Below are 24,256 nucleotides of genomic sequence, written 5' to 3'. Positions count from 1 at the left end.
ATCATCATCATCATCATCATCATCATCATCATCATCATCATCATTATCATCATCATCGACATCATCATCATCATCAACATCATCATCATCACCATCATCATCATCATCATCATCATCATCATCATCATCATCATCATCATCATCATCATCATCATCATTATCATCATTATCATCATCGTCATCATTATATTCATTATATATTCACAAACTTAGAATCAGATGTTACCTTTTTTCAATAATAGAGGCAAAGTATTTAAAACTGGCGATGCAACCGCGAGGACTGGGCATAAGTCCGATTTTATTGACAATGATCGAGACATAGGTGATATTGATTTTTTAAGAAATAGACACTCCACTCCAACGGTCAGCCTGTGACCAAGTCTCAAACAGATTCGGTGACTATCTATAAGATTTATGTTATTCAACTTATATCAGAGTAGTAAATGGTAGACTTTTTAAAGATAAAAATATATGAAAATTAACTTTTTGTACAAATAATTGGGAAAGTACAGTCGACTACCGTATAACATGATACAAGCTAAAAAGAAAAAGATATAGAAGACTTTAATGTCCGCGATTTTAACGAATTTTCCAACCATGCCGCACTAACATTTGCTTTGAACGCGAAGAATTTGATTTATAACGGTGAAAATAATCCGCGCATACATTTCGCGTTGAACTCACAGGTGGTTAGCGTGTGGCTATGATATTAATTAGTGAAAACATCATTTTGAATGATAAATAATCATATTATAACGAAAAATTAACTTTTCTGAAAAAAAAAATTTCACTATCAAATATATATATAACAAGGTATGCAACTCAAAATCACCCCAAAACGGGGTGCATCGCTTTGAACAGTCATATCTTCATCAATTGTGCAGCGATTTTCACGATCTCGGCCTTATTCAACGCAGAAATGAATTTCCTTTCTGGAAATGTATATGTCTTGCAATATTTTTACAAATGCTGGGTCAACTTTTAAGAAATAACACGATACACAACACGCATGACCCAGTTGACAGTGATCATGTATTCTTTATGAATGAAATCTCCAGTTGTAAAGACACACCTCCGCATTGGACCAATGAAATCACTCGTATGTTTAAAATGTCAGTTAGTTGAAATGTATGTAAACAAAGGTTTCAAACGGCGCTGGACAGTTAGTCTTGATGCAGAATGTAACGACAAGAACGGTAATAATGTTTTTTCATACGTTTTATTGAATTTTGGTATCGAACTACATGAACTTTGTAGGGAAGTTGCCCTTTACTCCGTGAAGATTTCAGTCTTAAAGACAGCATGATCACTGTCAACTGGGTCATGCGTGTTGTGTATCGTGTTATTTCTTAAAAGTTGACCCAGCATTTGTTAAAATATTGCAAGACATATACATTTCCAGAAAGGAAATTCATTTCTGCGTTGAATAAGACCGAGATCGTGAAAATCGCTGCAAAATTTATGAAGATATGGCTGTTCAAAGCGATGCACCCCGTTTTGGGCTGATTTTGAGTTGCATACCTTGTTATATATATATTTGATAGTGAAATATTTTTTTTTTCAGAAAAGTTAATTTTTCGTTATAATATGATTATTTATCATTCAAAATGATGTTTTCACTTATTAATATCATAGCCACACGCTAACCACCTGTGGTTGAACTCGGAGTTCAAAGACCAGTTTTGACAGGACATAGCTGGTGAGCTTCAAGATTTAGAGTACAGTATGCAATTAGGCGTTAACTCAAGCTGCAATTCAGATCTATTGGTATCGATATTTACTAATTTTCTTAATACACGCGGTCAACCGTATTTTAAACGAGTGAGTATTAACCAAAATCAGTGTTTCTCTTCAGAAGACAAGACCAAACAACGCTGGTTTTATGATGAATGCAAACAAAAGCGGGCGGAATATTGGCAAGCAATTTTACCTTTTTATCGTGGTAATAGTGTACTGTAAGGCCATGAGTATGTATTACCTTGTGTGTTATATGTAATTTCACAATGTAAACAAACTGTTATTATTTAATGTAAAAAATCACTAATACATCATACTATTCCATTAAAGATTATGGTTGAAGTGCTTTAGTGCTATATGCACTGAAAATAATGATTTAATCATGTTTTATCTGTCACAGTTTGACATTTTATATATGTAAGTTTTAAGCTATATTGATTTTGCATGCGCCGTTCCATAGCTAAAGTACATGCGACCGTATATTTGTCATCGCGCATGCGCCGACTTTTCCGTTTGTCCTCGTATGTCTTTGTCAAAAGTTTTTCGTCATTGTGTCGTCTGCTGTTATTGGGTGAATCGGAATACTTCGGATTTAGACATTTAACAATATATATATACGAAGTCGGCCGAGGCTATCCAACTGCCGCACATGCTTTCACGTGAGCACTGTTTAACGTTTACGTCCAATCGTTTTTTATGTTTTATGTTTGAATGAAAGAAAGATTGAGAGAAAGATTCCTATTGGGTCGTTCGTTAACCCTCTTCTTCCTTTATTGTTTTCCACAGCGCGTCCCATTAAGTTTCATTGTGATATTGATATGTTAAATCTTTGTATTGTGTTATAATGTTAGATTGTTTTTATATATTTATAAATAAATGTTATATATTTTTAGGCCCGTTTTATACGGTACGAATAAAATTGTTAAATATAATTTAATTTAATACACCTACGCCAGGACTGTGTTGCCCTTATAAAGCATCCCTGTGAAATATCTAATGATGATAAACAGAACATGGATTTTAAGACTTAATGTTCATGTCCGAACTGCAAGGATACTAGCCCAACCGTAATCTTGCACAAATGCCAGTATTCATATCATAATGATATAACATTACATATGTATCATTCTATGCCTACACGTTACTTTAAGATAATATTCATTGTCGTTAAATGGTCATATGAGCTGTTATCTTCGTATATTTCACCATTTTTAAAACAACTATTTCGCTGTGGCACTATAACGGATATTTTGTTCCCGAAATATTTTTTCGCTGGCATAAGTTAAATAAAAATTAGGTCAGAGAGAAGTATGTTTTTTTTTATTAAATGAATATTCTTTTTTCTATGCAAACTTTTTAAATGTTACTTTTATTTAAATTATAAGGTTTTTATTGAAAATTCGCTATAGTACTTTTCTATCATTTGGGATTCCTAAATTCATTCGATTGGTTGATGAAATTCTATGTCATTTTTATTGTTTGATGCGCAGAATCCTAAATGCCAAGTGCTAAGCGACAAGAATAAACACCGCCGATAGACAACATATGGCATCTGTTTTGACGTATCTCGTACTATCTCTAGATTGCTGGGTTAACAATAGTAAATTAACATATTTCGTATTTAACTACGTATACGACTATAACGTCATTCACTTTTCTTACGATGGTAAAGTCACACAAATTTTCATTGAACAGCAACGGAAAGATCGAACTCGTTGTTTTTTAAGCCTGACACAAATTAGCGTTTCATTAGAAAGCTTTTAGCAATATACTATTTTCATTAAGCGATTGGCAATATCAATTAAGCAACATGAATTGATTGGCGGACATTCCCTTTCAGAATACAAAGAAAACGCATATCGAAGTAAATTACGCTATTAACAACGCTTTAAGTCCAAATCATCATATTTCAAGAGTTCTTTCACGTCAAATATATACCTTAAGTGTCCCGTTAGACAAATAGTGTCCTTAAAATAAACACGTTACACTTATTGAACAAAGATTGTCACTTTAAAAAACATGTTCACTTAATCGGACAAAGATTTACGCTTTAGAAAACACGTTCACTTAATAAGACAAATATTGCCTCTTTTGAATTTACGTTCACTTATTTAGACAAAGATTGCCCCTTTAAAAAATATGTTTACATAATTTGACAAGATGGTTCTTTTACATAACGCAGTACGCAAGTATCTTTTCAAAACGCAATACGCAAGTCTCTTAAAAAAACACAATTTGCACGTCCCTTCGAAAAACGCAGTACGCAAGCGGTGCCGGCGACAGATACGCGTTAGACGTCGGCAACTTGCACGTGACGATAGTCGGCGGCGGAAGCCCGCCAGTGGCATAGTCTGAGCAGTTCGTACCGTTGTAAAGGGCGCTGTAGCGGGAAGAGTTGTTACGTAGTATGCCACATCTGGAGTATAAAATGCACAAGCATGACTGTAAGTGCTTGTTGAACGCTACGCAATGTGTTTTGGTCTCATTTTGCGTTGACCTCGTATGCGTTCCAAACACGAACAGGATCAACATGCATAATATTTCACATTAAAAGATTTTTAATTATACGCGTATTTGACATGCACAACTAAAACACCGGAAATGACGTTGAAACTACCTGCAAAAATTAAGACCTAGTCTGTGTGCCGCCTGTAGGTCGCTGGTGTTCGCCAAGTGACCACCCAGGTTCGAGCAAACCGTTGGCGCATGTTCAAACGAGATCCCGTCGTCACGGGCACGTCGAACTGGGAAGACTATCATTGTAATTATAAATCAATAATCTTTGTTGTTGTTTTTTAATTTCATACAAAACGTGTTATTTATTTTATTTTTACCGACCGATGACACAATTACATTAAAGTGTCACTGCGCCCTTTATTGGTAAACATTGTATACAATGATTTTGCTATGCACCGATACAAAAGAAGATTTCTGACCTTCAAATAAAATTATAAAATGTAATGCTTCAAGTGAAATACGTTTCCGCCATAGCTAGAAGCAAAGTTAATTGAAAAAGAAAATTACTGAGGAAAAAATATATAAAAAACAATTCCGTCTTATTAAAAATAAAAGAGAAAAACAATCAATTTTACCTCTCGTTGATTCATTGCGAATCCAAACCAAATCTGTTGACGGTGTTTCTTTGACGGCCAACGTTGTGTTCATCTGGTCGAAATGTCTACATACGCTTGTAACGACATCATCACTGATGACCTAACAATTCGTACATCCCGATATGCATTGTAGCGAGCACTTTTGTTTGGTTTGGTGAAAATCATGTTCGTGTTCGCTTGCAGTTATGCCTTTAACGCGAAAGAAATAATTGTTCGAAACTTCTGATCGAACTTGATTTTGAAAGCACCACATGATTTCTAAAATCGCTTTCATACACCTGTTTATTTTTCATAATATTCGAAACAGCTTTCAATCATCTGCGATAGGAAGCATCATTGACACCAAAACCATATTGCTTACAATGTTGATAAACCGAAAATAATGTTGTTATCTATTTTGAATACATTTAATTAACAAATGTATTTGTTCTACGGCCACCTGAACAGAAACCTATAAATTGTGGACGCCAGAATTTTTGTTGAGAAGCCATGCACCATTAGCCGCAGTTGCACTTCATCGACCATGTTTTTTGTTTTCGTCAACCGCGAAGATATCAATTTGATCGGAATATCTTGCATATCGGCTACATTCCATTCGAAATTAAACGGAGTTCCCATTATTTTGAACGTTGTCTTGAACGTTTCTCTAGCCACGCGCTTATTACACTCAACACCAAAAAATGTAATTTTATGCGATTTATTAAAATGTGCATATGAATATATAAGTGTGGCCTATAATAGTTACATAAAAGCCACTTTAATGACTTTTACCACAAGTCTAATCAACTGACCTGTACTATTCTTTCATGTAGCAGCAAAATATAAATAGTGTCACATAGTACTTAGTTACATTTTATTTTGTTACGTTAATATGTCACGGTATTTTCAAACTTAACGATTGAAATGACAATTACTATTCTCGGTCATTAAACTAAAGGCATGTATCCCATGAACAAATTTATAATAAAATTTACACATAACACAAACATTGTTGACAGTTAAGGTCTTTTATGAAGGCATATTTATTGCTCTCTAGTAGCAACAAACATGAACGACTTTGACGTCATGTTGTTTTTTTTCTTATTATGCTTCTCTCCTTCTATGAAAACTTGTGCGAGCGAATTTCTAATTATTCCGATAACAAACATACACAAAACATATTATTTAAATTATTTAAATACACATAAGAACAATTATAAGTGAACATATGAATATAAACATTTGGTCGTGTAATATGTTTTGTAATCAAATATAAATACTGCATTTATACAGGTGTCTAAATTGCTATTGTATGCCTTTAACAATTTAATAACATAGGAGGCATATTGCCCGCTTGACTTTTTATTTACATCTTACATTCACCTATTCAAATTAGAAAGGCTTGATCTATCATCATGAGCATTCGGTATATGTTTATAATTAAAATAAATGACAATCACATAATATTACCAGTTTTAAAACTATGTCAGTGCAACACAAACACAATATAATTCTCACTTAACACTACTACGTCTTGAATTTTCGAAATAATTAATTGAAACGCGCAATTTTGATTATGCAATTCAAATGAGTGTTTGACATTTCAACACTTTAATATAATTCGGTAAATAATATATATATATACATATTTATATATAAAGTGCTGAGAACCGACTGCATCATGCGTGTTTCAGTGACTCTCTTTGCGTTTTATATCTTAAAGATTTTGTCTAAAACTATTTGTTTTAATAACAATATCAACGTTTCCAAGTTCGAATTTGATCAAAGCAAAGACATAAACAAAACAAGTATTGCTTAACGTTTTTTGACTAATATACTCTATCTGCATTGTCAGGATGTAAAGATTTTGAAACATACCAGTATTTAAAATGGACAATAAGTTACACCGGCAGTTTATATATTTGGTATAAGGCGATTTCCTAATTTTATTTTAACATTGCTAAACAGATCATTTTAGATTGATGATTGACAAAGACGATTCTCTAAATCTTCAGCTTCAATTTCTAATCCTGCAAAAAGGTATTCCGTTTATTCACAAATTATCTTAAACTGACAAAGGCATTGGTGATGTATTTATTCGTACTATTTGCATAGTTATGTATAATTTCACTGACTGGAATTATCTTAAACTATTAAAGGCATTGACCAAACTTTTTATGTTACTTTCATATGACCATGACTGGAATAATCTGAAATCGCATTGAAATTCGATTAATGATTTCTGGAGATATACTTTTAATGTAAAAGGTATATCCATCATCATCAACGCTAGCATCATCATGATCATCACCAACAACAACTTTATTTGCACGTTCAGACCAGGCAGAATCTTCAGAATCAATCCACTTAATGAAGTGATTCGTTCGGTCATATATTCGAAATCGTTTGACTGCAACTTGCTTCAGGCTTCCCATTTCATGATTAAAAGCGATGTAGTCCTCCTGTGGAATTCGTTTGAAAGACAAACCATCGAAAGAAGCACAATTAAATGCCAGGTTACCTTCAAACGTATGAGTACTTGCCGACAGTTTGTAAAGCAGTTCGCGTAATTCCGATGGTAGCAAAGCATCGCAGTAGAAATTTAAACACTTCAATGTCTGAAGTATCTTGATGTCGATATATGTGCGCAGATGTACTGTAAGCGAGTCCAAGTATTTGAACGACGATATTGACTGTGACAACAGCGATACATGCTTAACGAACAAGCCTTCAGAATGACTTCTCAAAGTTAGACCCTTGATATTTAGACCACTGATATTCTCCCAAAGACCAGGACTATCTTTATCAACGCAAATAAAAAGCTTTTCAAGTTGTGTTAGCGACTCTGCCATCAACAATCCATCTTTAACTTTCCAATGCATCGTCCACCAACTCAGTTTCTTGATATTGAGACCTCGATAAGCTTTCCACAGACCGTGACTGTCACTAGAAAGGCCAATACTTATCATTTCTAGCTGCGTGAGAGATGACAACGACTGCGACATTTGCTCTAGGTGTGTCACTCGCAATCCTTCCTTTGAACCTTCCAGACTCAGACCTTTAATTTTCAGCCCATGGAATGCCTTCCACAGACTTGGGCTATCAATATCCACTTTAATACTTAGCGTTTCCAGCTTTGTAAGCGCTGAAAGTGACTGCGATATTGAATCTACATGTTCTACTTCAAAACCTCCTCTCCAACCATCAAGACCAAGACACTTAATATTCAGACCATGGAGAGCCTTCCAAAGACCGGGATTGTGTTCAGACGCTTTAATACTAAGCGTTTCCAGCTTTGTGAGTGACGATAGTGACTGTGTTAAAAACGATACATATTTTACTGTCAAATCTCCACACCAACCACACAGACTAAGACTCTTGATGTTTAGACCACGGAGAGACACCCAAATACCAATACTGTCACTCTTTACGATAACACTAAGCTTTTCAAGCTGTTTGAGCGACTTAAGCGTCTTAAACAACGAAAGCGACTTGAACAACTCCGGAAACGGTTTCACTTTCATACGGTCTCCAGGGTCACACAGGCTGAGACTTTTGATACCAAGTCCATAGAGCGCCTTTAAGAGGTTATGATCGGCATTCACGTCTACATAAAATGTTTCCATTTGTTTAGATGTGATAGCCTGGACCAAACTCGGTCCATTATTTACTACCAGACCGCTCAACAGACCCCTCCCACACAAAATTAAACGTCTGATATTCAAACTGTAAATAGCCTTCCACAAACTTGGATTGATAGCTTGCACGTCAATAGAAAGCGTATCCAGCTGACTGAGTGACTGTATTGACGCCAACCACGACTCTGAGTTTATAAATTTTTTACCCTGACTATACAGACTCAGATTCTTGATGCATAGACCATGGAGAGCCTCTAAGAAATTGAAATCGAAATCGTACACTTCAATGATTAGCGTTTCTAGTTGTGTTAGTGATGACAGTGACAATGACTTTGGGTACCAACCTAGAAAGGTAACCATATAATGCAGACGCAGACTACTGATATTTAGACCACGGAGAGCCTCACACAGACCGGGACTGTCATACCCCATCCAGTCTATGTGTAATGTATTGTTTAAAAAAGTCATAGATGCGAGGAGGAATGAGCGTTTCATTGAAAGCATATCTGAACGTGAATATGATAAGTTGGCTGCGTTTTCTACGCATGATGTTATGTAAGAGTTCACAAAATCACACTCGACCTCATGATCGAGTGTCAGCAGCGCGCTGAACAGACTGCGTAGCCAGGTAGAAGAGCATATTAAATTCATGAATCTAATGTATTGTACACAAGGAAGTAATGTGGTTGAGTATTCATACTGTGCTGGGTCTAATCTTTTAAGAGTAATCCAGATAAGAATATCCGCCTCGACCGAACTGCCAGTATCTGTAAAATAAAACAACTATTTTACAATTTACAATTTTTACGACGATGTAAATAAGGATCGACTTGGTCGTGAGTGGCGCGCGTTTTATGTAATTTTTTCAAATTTAAATAAACTGAAATAACCAAACTGTAAATGACAAAATCAATTTACATCTGGTTTAAAAGTTGATCTGTTTAAGAAAATAGATAAATTCAAACACGCGCAATCTAAGTTAAATTGTTCGACTATTAAACATGTTAAAATGTATAAGTACAACTGAAGCATGTATTATCTCAATGTATTTGTTAATTATTCTTTATTAAATATGCTTCATGTTAGATGTTTTAGATAGAAAAAGTATTTCACTCTTTGTCTTAACACAACGAATTTAAAAGTGTAAGGGAGACAATCCATCGCAACATATTATTAACATATTTACATTGTTTGATTTCCATATTTTAACTGCCATAACACGGCATTATTTCCTATATAGACGTGTTTCTACTGTGCAACCGGGTACGGGAAATATACTTAAAGCCACACAACTTTCCTCTTACCTTGAAATGAAATACATGTTAAGCAATACATATAGATGCAATTTGAAAGTGTGCAAAATTGTCATTAAATCTAGATCTATAGCCATGTTAGCAAGTAATTTATTATTTTTCAAACGGTACCGCTTTTAAATTGAAAGAAGGATTTCTATACGTATACGTCCATTTGGACAAACGCGATTATTTTTAAGTTTTAAAGCGCAAAAAGACGGATTTCCACCGTGTTGCCACCCGATATATTCTTATTTCATAGATACAATTAAATCAATAGCCTGGTTAGCAAGCAACGTATAATTTTTTAAACGGTACCGCTTTTAAAACCGAAAGTAGGATGTCTATACGTATACGTCCCTTTCGACAAACTTGATTATTTTTATGTTTTAAAGTGCAAAAAGACGGATTTCTACCTTGTAACCACCAGATATATCGTTATTGGCATACATAAAAATTGTTTCTTATTTGTACTTAAATCTACTGTGCCAAATAAGTTGTGTTGTATTTAACGTTACAGGAAAAACGCTTAATTGGTCGTTATCGTATCTTTTCTCAAATTTATGATGTGCATATTAATATCAATATTCTGTAAAAAAAGGTCTCTATATTATCGAAACTCGTGCAGATTTTGTTAATATAGACTTTTGTTTCGTATTTGGTAGCGCATTTTACGGCATCGGATATATTTATATATATATATATATATATAGATATATATATATATTATATATATATATATATATATGAGAGAGAGATAGGAGAGAGAGAGAGCGAGAGAGAGAGAGAGAGAGAGAGAGAGAGAGGAGGCGAGAGAGAGAGAGAGTAAAGAGAGAAAGAGAGAGAGAGAGAGACAGAGACAGAGAGACAGAGACAGAGAGACAGAGAGACAGAGAGACAGAGAGAGACAGAGAGAGACAAAGAGAGAGACAGAGAGACAGAGAGAGAGACAGAGAGGAGACAGAGAGACAGAGAGAGAGAGAGAGAGAGAGAGCGAGAGAGAGAGAGAGAGAGAGAGAGAGAGAGAGAGAGAGAGAGTCAAGCTCAAAAGTGCATGCTACTTTACGACAATACTTGCGTTTTGCAATAAAAAAACTCATCAAACACAGTATGCGTTTTACATTGATGTTTCAAAGTTGTTATTTTAGAAGAAAGGTCTGTTGAACATGAACTATGCAAATGAACCAATTAAATGTATTTGAATAGAATTACGCAATACTGTGTGTATGTAGCGCCATTATTAAAGGATATTTGTAGATGTGGGTATATTATTGAATTGTATGCAACACTTGCATAGATTGGTGTGAAAAATATTTTATATAACCACGAGTAAAATAATTATTCGATAAGATATTGAAAACAGAAAATATTACTTATAATTTAGCCCTAATTCAACAAATTAACACATCAATTATAAGAACGCTTAAATGTCCCACGTTTTTTAACAATGACGTCATCAAAAATGTTGATGAACACCGTTATAAAAAAATTATGTTGAGGAAAGAGACATAGTGTTTCGTTAGTGTGGCTCTATTATAGATAAGTTGATATTCTTCATGGATTTAACGTTTACACATATTTGTGAATATTCTGCAAGCTGATCGAAACATCATTTGTTTGTCACATATTGTTTGCTCAGCGAAAAATGAAAAACATATCCAGGTTATACTCAAACTAATGTTCTTTTACAAATATGATTTAAATATTAGACCGAGAGGCATTACATTAAAAAGGAAATATCACGAGCATTCTGGTATAAAATATAACATTTATGTTACAATGTACGGTTGCGGTAAATGCGTTGTCCACAATTTTAAAGTAATCGCTTCACATGATAATACGATTCCGAAATAAACAAACTACAGGTTATACAGGTTTGTACGGTTGCATAGAGGTTACATTCACTTCTCTTTTTTTTAAGTGCTCTCCTCTTTTTTCTATCTCGTGGCCACGAGTTAACTATGTCGTGGCCACGAGATAGAAAAAAGAGGAGTGTATAACTAAATAGAAGCGGCGTACAATTAAAAAAGAGCGTTGCTTCTCTTTTTTTAAATTGCTCTCCTCTTTTTTCTATCTCGTGGAAACGAGTTAGCTATGTCGTGGCCACGAGCACGAGATAGAAAAAAGAGGAGTGCAAAACTAAATAAAAGCGGCGTACAATTTAAAAAAAGAGCGGTGCAATATATAAAGGCAGAGTGCATTAAACAAAAGAAGAGGGAATTTTCGCTATCTCGAGAATCCGAGTCAGTCAGCCAATCAAATTTTGCGTAACATGTGTAAATATTCCGTACACATATATATATAGCTGTTCAAGGCAGACAAGGATCTGATATATCATAACATACTACTTTTAGTACTACTATAACTGCTACTACCGGGTACAACTGCTGCTGTTGTTGTCGTTGCTACTGTTACTACTACTACTACTTCTACTACTACTACTACTACTTCTACTACTACTGCTACTACTACTACTGCTACAACTTCTATTACTTCTACTACGTTTACTACTACTACTACTACTACTACTACTACTACTACTACTACTACTACTACTACTACTACTACTACTACTATTACTACTACTACGACAACTACTACTTCTTCTTATATTACTACTTCTACTACTACTACTGCTACTACTTTTACTACTACTTCTGCAACTACTACGACTACCACTTCGACGACGACGACGACGGACGACCAACGGACGACGGAAGACCGACCGATGGACGACGAACGACGGACGACTGATGGACGACCAACGGACGACCAATGTTTGGACGAGGGACGACCGACGGACGACCGACGAACGACGCCGGATGGACGACCGACGGACCACATGAGGATGGACGATAGACGACCGACGGACGACGCCGAATGGACGACCGACGGACCACGACCGGAGGACGGACGATTGACGACCGATGGACGACCGACAGACGACCGACTGACGACCGGACGACGATCGACGGACGACGACGACTACGACTACTACGACGACGACTACTTCTTCTACTACTACTACTACTACTGCTACTACTACTACTTCTACTACTAATACTACTACTACTAGCAACGGCAGCAGTTGCAGTAGCAGTAGTAATAGAAGGAGGAGAAGAAGGAGGAAGAGCTATAACAGCAATAGCGATAGTATTTATAGTTGTAGTAGTAGTGATAGTAGTAGTGGTAGTTGAAGTAGTAGTAGTAGTAGTAGTAGTAGTAGTAGTAGTAGTAGTAGTAGTAGTAGTAGTAGTAGTAGTAGTAGTAGTAGTAGTAGTAGTATAGTAGTAGTAGTAATTGTTGCAGTAGTAGTAGTAGTAGTAGTAGTAGTAGTAGTAGTAGTAGTAGTAGTAGTAGTAGTAGTAGTAGTTGTTGTAGTAGTAGTAGTAGTAGAAGTAGAAGTAGTAGTTGTTGTAGTAGCAGTCGTAGTTATAGTAGTATGTTATATCAGAGCCTTGCCTGCTTTGACCAGCTGTATATATGCGTACAGAATATTTACACATGTTACGCAAAATTTGATTGGCTGACTAACTCGGGATCTCGAGATAGCGAAAATTATCTCCTCTTTTGTTTAATGCACTCTGCCTTTATTTACTGCACCGCTCTTTTTTGAATTTCACGTCGCTTTTATTTAGTTTTTCATTCGTATTTTTTCTACCTCGTGGCCACGACATAGCTACCTCGTGGCCACGAGATAGAAAAACGAGGAGAGCAATTTAAAAAAAGAGGAGTGAATGTCACCTCTATGCCGCCGTAGGTTTGAGATCCTAAAAGACTCAGTTGTCATTTTTTAATAGACCATATATTGGAAACTATACAAATGACATATAGTATAGTTTACCTTTGAATCCTATATATTTTCCACAAAGATACAATCTCTCCAACTTGTGGCACGATGAAATGTCAATCAAAATACTAGATTCAGACCCTCCACTCGCAGGTGATCTCTTTGTATCTGTATTAACATATAATGTCAGGGCATTTGGCGCGTTCATATTCCAGATATTCTGTAAAACTGCGTTCATTGTCGAAATGCCGAAACGAAAGTGACTTAGTCGCAAGTTAATATCAGTCTGCATATTTGCAACACCCTCAATATAACCATCGCAGACATATTCTTGATAATAATAGTTGCATTTGGATCTGGCATAATAAGCCGCCACGGCACAGTCATCCATCAATTGAGAGAGTGCATTCGCTGCCGATATTTTCATTCCACACAGGAATAATAAAACTAGGTTGATATCAAGATATGGTTGCCGTTTGAGGTTTTCAGAAATGACGTCATAAATGACGTGTTCATTGCAGGCGATATGGTAAGCAGCAAGGAATTCCTGGACGTTTTTGTTTATAAAGGAAAACGTTGATGATGATCTCAGTACAGACAATGTCTTTGTTTCTGTTAAAATGCCGGCTTTCAAAGCAAATTCGGTTTGTGGATCGTCTAATAAAGCGTATATTTCTTTAGCACCAAATGCAATCGAACGTTCCTGTGTATCTGAAAACAACAAACAAAACGCGGCTTCAGCAATGTCGGTTACGTTGTGAATATTTGGTTGTATATATTGTGTCTCTGTAAAACATGTAAATTGAGGTTTTTGAAAGTATTCCCTTTTACTGCTCGTCTTCTTCAGAAGACTATCGAGCACGAGGCTGTATATTTCACACATGGAGCCTTTCAGTTTTTTGCTTTCTACATATGAACATACGATGACAGAAAACATCATTGGGGATGACATTAATGCGCCGAACTTCAGTGCCCGTATGTAATTCTCAAATGCGTTTTGTATTTCGTCCAATTCCTCTTTATCTACCATAAAACTCAGAATAGTTTTGCTCAGCTTGAAATAATCGTGTATTCCTTCTAGCTGAAATAATTGGCCAATATCAGAATTCTTAACATTTCCTTTAGCCAATTTCCAAGGTCGAGTTGTAATCAACAGTATACAGCGGCTGTGGTTTTCAACCAGTGTCGGTAGGTTGTGATGACCTGCAGAACCGGTCCACTCATCTAGACCATCCAATAGTACCAAGCAACGTTCACGTTTCATGATCTCATTTAGAAGCGCATACGCATTTTTATGATCTTCTTTTGGGTGTATATTGTTTATTATTTGTTCTTTTATCATTTCTGTTACGTCAGTCAACTGAGTCGAATTTCTCAATCTGATATGAAATACAAACATAAAGTCTCGCAGAACATTTAAATCATCAAACATACGAGCTGTGTCATCGGACTGAGAGTTTGACTTTGGAGGACTAAGTTCACATGATTTGTTTAAGCACCAGTCCAAGGCCAACTTTGTCGCGAATGTGGTTTTACCAGAACCCGCATCGCCTTGAAGGAATATTCTTGTGTTAACTTGGTCATCTGTTGAAAACATATCCTTGTACTTTGTAATCCCTGTTTTCGTATACATCCCTTTTTCTCTACGCACAAGGCTAATTTTTGGCGGCATATAAAGATTGGTAATAGTTCATCGACGGCGTCATTTAGTACAGATATGGTTACGTGACTTAATTTGCTGGTGTTATAGTTCTTGATACATTGGATAAGTTCTGAAATGATATCAAAAGTAGAAGCAGTGATTTTATCCGTCGTCGTAGAAGTAGTAGATGAAATACTGCAAGTAGAAGTGGTAGATCATAGTCTTAACATACTTATAACAAAGCATTACAGGTGACCGAAGATAATTCGCTGAACTAGTATTCCTCTTAGTACATAGTATGCATATGTTATGTCTATAAACTTGCATGATACTTATAAACACATGTGTTTACTTTAAAATTTGAATATGTTATTGTTACGGAGATATAAATGCTATTTTCATAGTTTCAAGTCATAATTTGGATTCCTTCGAAGTCAGAGGTCTGGGTCGCAGTCAAAGACTAAATATATAAACAACCAAGCCATGTGTGAAACATCAAATTTATTAGGTAGCAGTTAATATAGAACGAGTCGTTGCACAAACACGAGCATTTACTTGAGGAATACGAAACCATGTGTATAAGTCATTGAACAATTACATTAAGTTTCGAGCTAAAACCACACACATATCGTGTTATTTACGCTGCGTTTGAAATGAATTATGGATAATGATTGGAAATCATTGTTCAACTGTTCATAATTCTGTACAGTCAAACCTGAGAACAGCGGTCAGTCAAGGAAAATGGCCAAAGTGACCGTTGTCCGCAGGTGATCGTTGATTTCGGATCACAATTTTAAGATGGTTTGTCAGTTGGTAGTATTGATACGTCGTTACCCCACCCAGTCGTTTGCATACGGTGTTAAACAAAGGCTCATTGCCGTTTACTAAGCATAATAACAGAAATAACTTACGTGTGCAAATTGAATAATACAGAATAATATTTTATAGATTGATTTAATTTCATATTGTTAAACTAAATCAATGAGTTTATCAACGCTGGTATAATTGTTTGCTCATGAATCTCTTTCATTCAGAAAATAAAGCTTGTCACGTTCCGTTGACGTCACGTCCGTACAAGTCTAAAAAGCGGATTCGCTGTCATATACCGATAGTACAATGTAATTGTACCGTTCTAATTCAAAGAAAAAGACGCAAAAAGTTTGTTAAAATTTATTCGTACGCAAACATCACACAAAAGGCATTTTAATTTTTAATTCAACAAACCGTTTCAACACCGTATTATGTGTTTACTCGCAGCGGGCCGCTTTTATAATATCAAAGACAATTACCGCTATCATACGCTTTAACCGCAAAATAGACGGACAAATGATGTGCTGTGTTTTTAATTTTCGCGACTCGAGACGACTGACGCGTGACCGTTGATTTCAGGTAAAATTTGAATTTCGGAGTGGAATAAAGGGGCCGTTGGCCGTTATGGACAAGTGGCCGTTATTTTCAGGTGTTATCTAGAGTGTTTTTCGTCGGGGGGATTCCAGACTGACCGTTGTCTGCAGGTGATTGGTAAATGCGGCCGTTAGGTCAGTTTCGACTGTATATGTATGTATTTTATGACGTTTGATGAAATAAACTTGTGTGGGGAAATTTAACCTTCTCACTAACCTGCTACGCCTCGATCGTAATCCTCAGGTGCATTTTTATGTTTTGACTGTTCGAGGCGTTGTTCCACATCACGTATTTGTTTATCAAGGCGTTGTTCCCCATGATAAACCTTGTTGTCAATGCGACGTTCTCCAACCGATGTCTTGTTGTCAATGCGTTTTTCCCCTTCCTGGGTATTGCGTTTAATGCGTTGTTCTCCATCATGTGTCCTGCTTGTAATGCGTTGTTCTCCATCTTGTGTCCTATGTTCAAGGCGTTGTTCTGCTTCCTCTGCCTTGGTTTCAAGGAAATGTTCTCCATCTTGTGTCCTATGTTCAAGGCGTTCTTCTACTTCCTCTGCTTTGTTTTCAATGCGTTGTTCTCCATCATTTGTCCTGCTTGTTATGCGTTGTTCTCCATATTGTGTCATACGTTCAAGGCGTTGTTTTACTTCATTTGCCTTGGTTTCAATGCGTTGTTCTCCTTCATGTGTACTTATTCCAAGGCGTTGTTCTCCATCTTGTGTAATTCCTTCAAGGCGTTGTTCTACTTTCTCTGTCTTGCTATCAAGGCGTTGTTCTCCACCGTTTGTACTTAATCTAATGCGTTGTTCTCCCTCTTTTGTCGTTAGTTCAATGCGTTGTTCTACTTCCTCTGCCTTACTTTCAAGGCGTTGTTCTCCATCATTTGTACTTATTCTAATGCGTTTTTCTCCCTCATTTGTCATTTGTTCAAAGCGTTGTTCTACTTCCTCTCTCTTGCGTTCAATGCGATGGTTTCCATCATGTGTCATGCTTTCAATGCGTTGTTTTTCATCGTGTATTATGCTTTTAATTCGTTGTTCTCCAGCGTGTATATCGACTTCTAATTTGTGTAGGCCTTCTGTCAGAGTATTTTCCACCCTTGTAAACAATAGTTTGCAGTCCTCTTTCGCCTGTTCATGTGTTTGGATGGTTTCCTTCAACAGCTTACCCAGTTCGCTTTGGGACGTACAATCATTCTGCAACTGAGTCAAATGGTTTTATTATGAAGCATGTGCGTGTACAGTCCGAAGGTCCATAGTTAAAGTATAGCTACGCATTTAAATAAGTGCTCAAACAGTGTAATCAAATGCAAGGCAAACAAATCATCAGATACATTTACATCAAAAAGATTCTTTAGCGCTATCATCGCAGATGGATCTTGCCACAGGCATACTGGGTCAGTCAGTAGCGTGGATAATGTTTGGAAATTGTTCTGCAGATCAGCATCGGTTAACTTGTATTCGGCTGTATGACGTACATCTCGGCCTATCTTACGGATCTAAATAACATACAACCAAAGAAAGTTTAGCATGTATAATAATGTCTTCATTAATGTTTATTGACAACTTACGTGGACAGTAAATGTGCAGTGACATTGTCATAAATGTTTAATATAAAACATGGTCGTACCTTATCAAATCAAGTAATTATGAAATTTGCATCAACTTAATTAAAAGACATGTACAAAGTACTTCAAAGACTAACAGCTGAGATAAAGTCACGTACTAGCAACACAATAATTTATCTAAATAAACATTTGAGCCGCGCTATATGAAAACAGGGTTAAATGCATGTGCGTAAAGTATCGTCCCAGATTAGTCTGTGCGGTCCGCACAGGCTAATCAGGAACGACACTTTCCGCCTCAACTGGATTTTGACTAAGAAGATACTTCCTTCAAACGAAAAATATCATAAAGCGGAAAGTAGCGACCCTGATTACCATGTGCGCACTTCACAGGCTAATCTGGGACAACACTTTACTCACATACATCAAACCCTTTTTAACAGAGCACGACACATTAACATTTCTGCTTTACCTTTTCTAACAAACATTTCGGATCTGGAGGTGGAGGTGACAGACATGCGGGGGAGAAACACTTCTCGAAATGTTTGCAATTCAGCATTATGTTTATCAAACCATTAAAGTCGGATTCCTTAACAGAAGATACACTGCTATAGCCGTCGGGAGGAAGGAAACATTTGCCTATTTCCCAGTAGTCTGTTGTCCAGTATTCTGCACGAGTGTTCCGCCAGGACGGCGCGCCAAATCTGTGCATTGATGCGATATTTTGTTTCACTGTATCACATGTTTGGCAGTGCTGAGGTTTATGTGATTTGTGAAAAAGGCAATCATTCTTTTTAATTTTTTTGCAATATGGGATTGTTGGACATGATATGAGTTTTTCGATGTGACAATGTCCACAACTTCTGCCGACAACGGCATGTATATTTTGTAATTCTGTTTCCAAAAATTTAACCAGTCCTTGCTTTGTCAGATTGAGCGCTAAGCACGCCTTAAACCAGTTACTGGTCTCCTTGTCGTTGAACACGTTGGTTAGGGCGGCCATTTTGCTACAACAATATTCTCCGATCAGTTTTGAGTTCTTTTTTTCAAGAAATGCTTCATTGCGACATAAATTCTCATATCTATAGGAATCCTCTCGCCAGTATTCACTCCGAGTGTATGTTAAGTGCGAAGATCTGCGTCAGGCATCTACAAGATCACAATTTCAGGTTCAAAACTCATACGGTTGGTGTAAAAGAAACACTAAAAACATTTGAGTGGTAAATCAGCATACAACTAAGGTAGTTATGAATTTGAACTGACATTTTGCAGACATAAATGTGAAACCTTCTCTAGGAAACTCGACTTGTGATATTCCAATTGTATGTTAAAGATATGCATTTGTGATGGCAAAGGTAATATTTGTGTGGCATTTAACACTGTGCGCAAAGTATATTTCTTAGAGATATACCAAACAATCATCAACATGTTTAGCTGCTATTTTGAATCAAGGAATGGTCTGATAATGATCTGAATGTCCATTAATCGTTTTTGTAGTGCATCAAACGTAAAATCGGTGTATGATAGGGATTTTTAGGATTCGCTTTTTAGTCAGACGGCGAGTTTTAACATACATTGAAACAAACTAATCAGTCACTGTTGAAAATTATCTGTTTAAATAAGATAATAAAATCGTTCACGTACAAATATCATACAAAGATGATTTGGCACATTCACATTGATGTGAATCATATGATTATATACAAACTGGCATGCTAATTGTTCTTGATATCTACTTCCTTTTATTGATAAAATATAGATAGTATAAATGGTGGTGTTTTTAAATTATTGATATTTAAGCAAAGACGTTAAAAAAGTTTTCATCTGTTTAAATTATTCAAACTTTCCCTATGGTTCAAAACTAGTGTATTGTATTACCCCCAAACCAAACAAACTTTATATTTTTATTATTGCATACAAATGTTTGTCTTTGAAATAAATAATAAGGTTTTGCTGTGAAAATATATAAACGATTGCCATAGTTTTCCATCAACAGCATCAGTCCCAGATTCGATAATTTTTCTTATACATACTAAAATAATAAATTTCCCGGGCCTTCAACTGTTTTTACCAGCGGTCACACAAATAAATGTCCCCAACATTACAAAAAAAATAAAACGCTACGTGGGTTGATGGCCGAATTATCTGCATAATACAAGAGTTCGACTTAAAAAACATCAAATTGACAAACATGTTGATTGTGAAAGTTATTTTCTTAGAAAAATAAAATAAAATACCGGTAATCATCAAGAAGATTAGAATATAAATAAGTTAAACTTTATACTGCACCGGCGTTACTCAAGCACGTGGTCTTAACGGCGTTACAAATATGCCCGAAAAGTATATACTTTTGGTACATCAACGCTGGCGTACAACGATAACCCGACCTCTAATAAAACAATTTCTATTAATATTTACGACAACAACTTGATAAGAATTGAATGTGTGAACACTCATGACGTCACTTGACGTTGCAACGTCATGTAAGCAAAGAAGGGTATCGCAATTTGACGCTCGAAATAAAAACAACCGACAACACGCTTGAAATGCTATATTACACATCTTTGAGATATAATATTCGTAATGGTTGTTTAACATAAAAAGGTGGAGCATGTGATAAATTAAAATAAAACAAAAATAAAAATTTACGTTTAGGCAAGTTTATATCAACCAACATGAATTACTAGTTGAAACAGAATTAATTTGAAAGCAACTCTGACTAAGTAAATGAGGTGTTTATATGATATAATTTATGTGTTTACTGTGTCGCCAACAGGCACGTGTTCTGTTGTCACACTAGCAAATTTTTTCAGGACGATTGATCGCAACTGATACATTTTCAACTGTCAATGGCAAGGTTAAAAAACGAGAAGAGGCTTTTGCCATTTGAATTAGTACACATACAGATAGCATCGGTTTGAGACTTAAATTAAACCCCATTCCACTAATTATCATAGAAGTAAAAATCAGTAAAAAGTGGCGGTGGGTCGGTTGAATATAGAAGAATATTATACTATACAAGCATGTGAACCTATCAATGCCTATCAATGATGACACATACATGAGATCCTTTAAATATCTGCGCAAAGCGGCAAAAAGGAGGAGGAAGGCAAGGCAGCGGACCATGAAAAGGTAGGCATTCGCGGCTAACCTATACAAGTTTGCGCGTAACCTACTGGAAAAGGAGCGGTCAGGAGCGCTCGAAACCCCAGTAGAAGAGGTAGAATGATACTTCCACGAGACGCATTCCGATTCAAGTAGAAATGACGCACTAGGAAGCTGTGATCGCATAGAACCAGCAGCATCTCAATAGGTTGATTTCATTACTTCAGAGCCAACACTGGGGGAAGTAAAGGACGTTATAAAGAAGGCAAGATTTGGTTCTGCTCAAGGACCTAACGCAATCCCGTACTAAGTGAACAGGGTGTGCCATCGTCTACTAAACAGGTTACGGAGACTCCTGAATGTGATATGGATGAAACGCGACATACCAGCAGACTGGAAGGAAGCAGAAGGAATTTTCACACCCAAAGAAAAGAATTCCAAGAACATCGACTAGTTCCGGACCATTTCACTGATAAACGTGGAAGGCAAGATTTTCTTTGCTATCATCTCAAGAAGACGTCAAAGTCAACAAGTACATAACACCTCTGTGCAGAAGGGAGGCGTTCCCGGTTTCTCCGGCTGTGTAGAGCACACCAGTGCAATCACCCAACTGATACAAGAAGCAAAAGGTTCAGCTCAAGGACCTAACGCAATCCCGTACTAAGTGAACAAGGTGTGCCATCGTCTACTAAACAGGTTACGGAGACTCCTGAATGTGGTATGGATGAAACGCGAAATACCAGCAGCCTGGAAGGAAGCAGAAGGAATTTTCACACCCAAAGAAAAGAATTCCAAGAACATCGACTAGTTCCGGACCATTTCACTGATAAACGTGGAAGGGAAGATTTTCTTTGCTATCATCTCAAGAAGACGTCAAAGTCAACAAGTACATTAACACCTCTGTGCAGAAAGGAGGCGTTCCCGGTTTCTCAGGCTGTGTAGAGCACACCAGTGCAATCACCCAACTGATACAAGAAGCAAAAGGAAGTAAGAATGACCTCACAGTCGTCTGACTTGACCTCTCCAATACATATGGTTCCATCCCTCACCAGTTGATCTACACATCCCTCCAACTTTACCATGTCCCAGCCGGTACCCAAAAAATCGTCACGGGCTACCTGGATGGTATCAAAATCCGGTTCTCCGTAGATGACCAGCTGACGGACTGGCAGAAGTATGAGAAAGGAATTGTCACCGAATGCGCAGTTCCTGTTGTACTCTTCATCATGGGAATGGATCAATGCAGCCCTCAGAAAATTGAACTGGGACGACATCTGGAAGTACGACTCCATCAAACTTTCCTTCCTCCATGACCTCCTACCATCATCCGCTAACCTCTGTCGTTGAGGACTCATACCAGACCTTTAATGCCAACTGTGTGACCGTACCGGCACTCTAGAACATGCACTTTCTTTTTGCCCTACAGCTCTGTCACAAGGAAGGTACAGATGCCGCCACGGCAATGTCCTCAGAGAGGAAAAAGGAACGCTGTAGCACACCTCGACAATAGATGATCACCATTGTGAAAGCGGGTGAAATTGCACAGAGACAGCCGACTCCGAAAACCTCAATCCTCATACTAGGCGCATCAGAATGGAGCATGAAGATTGACCTCGACAACAAGCTGGTCTTGCCAAGTATCGTGCTGACAAACATCGGTCCCCTTTGCTGTGGTCAGAGGCAGAGCAACGACTTATCATGATTGATTTAACTGTACCTTGTGAAACATTATCATGGAGGCCTACGAGAAGAAAGTATACAGAGCTGCTAGAAGCCTGCAACCAAAGAGGCTGACATACGTTGTTGTTCCCCATAGAAGTAGGCGTTAGAGGGACCTGTGCACAGACTGATGTCAGCAGTCGGGTGTTCAGGCATGGATAGACGGCGGAATATCCAGAACTAAACCAAGCTGCAGAGCGATCGTCTAGCTAGTTGTGGCTGAGGCGAGATAATTCAGCAAGGAAGATGTAGAGCTATCGACATTCACACTGAAGCTACGGTGACCTAATCATCTCGAGATGTTGTGAGATGTCCATGGCTCAGGCGTGAAACATTGACGGCGATGGGACACCATGCTGATGATAAATGTCGATCAGACAAACACAACCACCATAGAACCTGAGTCTACAGGAGATTCAGGGCTGGGTGCGATATTGTATTAAACTAACACAGCCGTTTACTATAGTAAGCACTACCCTTGTTCATACTTTGCATATACCCTCCCGACATGTATATTGTTGAATTAAACATGAGCAAACGTCTGTGTGTCTTATCCTAAAACGGGGCCTTACACTAGTAAATGGTCTAGCTACTTCATAATACTAAGTAATCATATCATTCAAATACATCGACTTATTGGTAAATTCATCGTACAAGAACATAAAATAAAATGATGTTTGTTATATAAAAAATAAATCTTGTTTGGGGCTCTGCTACTCGTGGAAGTACTTCATCATGAACACTAAACAGTATTTACTGAAATCAACAAATAGTCCTGATAATTCTCTTTGCTTTGTTAAGACACACACACATATGCATGATATATTTTTATTCAAATAAAGCTTTTTAAAAAGAAATATTGGCAATTCTTTTCTCGTAAATGTCTCTCTTTTCTCACTAAGCGTATGCTTAAAACGATGATTAACGTACATATTATATTCACTTTAACACTACCAATCACTTTTAAGTAGTATACTTATTCCTGTTTGTCAGTAACATGCACAAGAAAACAGTCGCATTTTACTTACCGCTTTTGAACTAAACCTTCTACCGTATTGGATGAAGTGCATACCAAGTTATGGGCGAAATGTTATCCCACAATGATATCTTAAAATACACCAGGTGATGCAAATGTATCTGTAGCGGCAGGTGTTTATCATTGGTTATATCAACAGTAAACGTGCTAATCAAGGGGGTTTTCTTCATGGTAAAGACAAAAACATGTCCTGCCAAACCGTTCAAATATAAACATTTGGTTGTTCAGCGGTATACAT

At 36.9% G+C, this 24,256-nt stretch overlaps 2 protein-coding genes across 4 annotated transcripts; both read right to left on the bottom strand.

Moving 5' to 3' along the window:
* Positions 1-3,819: 3,819 nt before the first annotated feature.
* Positions 3,820-24,051, bottom strand: LOC127848786 (uncharacterized). 3 transcript variants are annotated; one of them, XM_052381395.1, is made up of 8 exons: positions 24,011-24,051; positions 18,631-19,307; positions 17,934-18,092; positions 16,812-17,796; positions 13,604-15,321; positions 4,830-9,234; positions 4,355-4,490; positions 3,820-4,153 (listed from the first exon to the last, which is right to left on the bottom strand). In XM_052381395.1, the coding sequence occupies exons 5-6, from the start codon at positions 15,219-15,221 to the stop codon at positions 7,016-7,018; spliced, it is 3,837 nt and encodes a 1,278-aa protein (XP_052237355.1). In that variant the 5' UTR covers positions 15,222-15,321; positions 16,812-17,796; positions 17,934-18,092; positions 18,631-19,307; positions 24,011-24,051; the 3' UTR covers positions 3,820-4,153; positions 4,355-4,490; positions 4,830-7,015. The 3 variants fall into 3 exon arrangements, with proteins under 3 accessions (XP_052237355.1, XP_052237354.1, XP_052237356.1); XM_052381394.1 differs by having other exon boundaries at positions 4,355-9,234; XM_052381396.1 differs by lacking the exons at positions 17,934-18,092; positions 18,631-19,307; positions 24,011-24,051 and having other exon boundaries at positions 4,355-9,234; positions 16,812-17,914.
* On the bottom strand, positions 16,807-17,583 carry LOC127849045 (apolipoprotein A-IV-like). The gene has a single exon (XM_052381768.1). It carries the CDS (start codon positions 17,581-17,583, stop codon positions 16,807-16,809), a length of 777 nt encoding a protein of 258 aa, XP_052237728.1.
* Positions 24,052-24,256: the final 205 nt, after the last annotated feature.

This window comes from Dreissena polymorpha, chromosome 10 (genome assembly GCF_020536995.1).
Source record: "Dreissena polymorpha isolate Duluth1 chromosome 10, UMN_Dpol_1.0, whole genome shotgun sequence".
NCBI classification, from domain to species: Eukaryota; Metazoa; Mollusca; class Bivalvia; order Myida; family Dreissenidae; genus Dreissena; species Dreissena polymorpha.
Note: the sequence above shows the minus strand (reverse complement) of the source record. Positions and strands in the feature narration are given on the sequence as shown.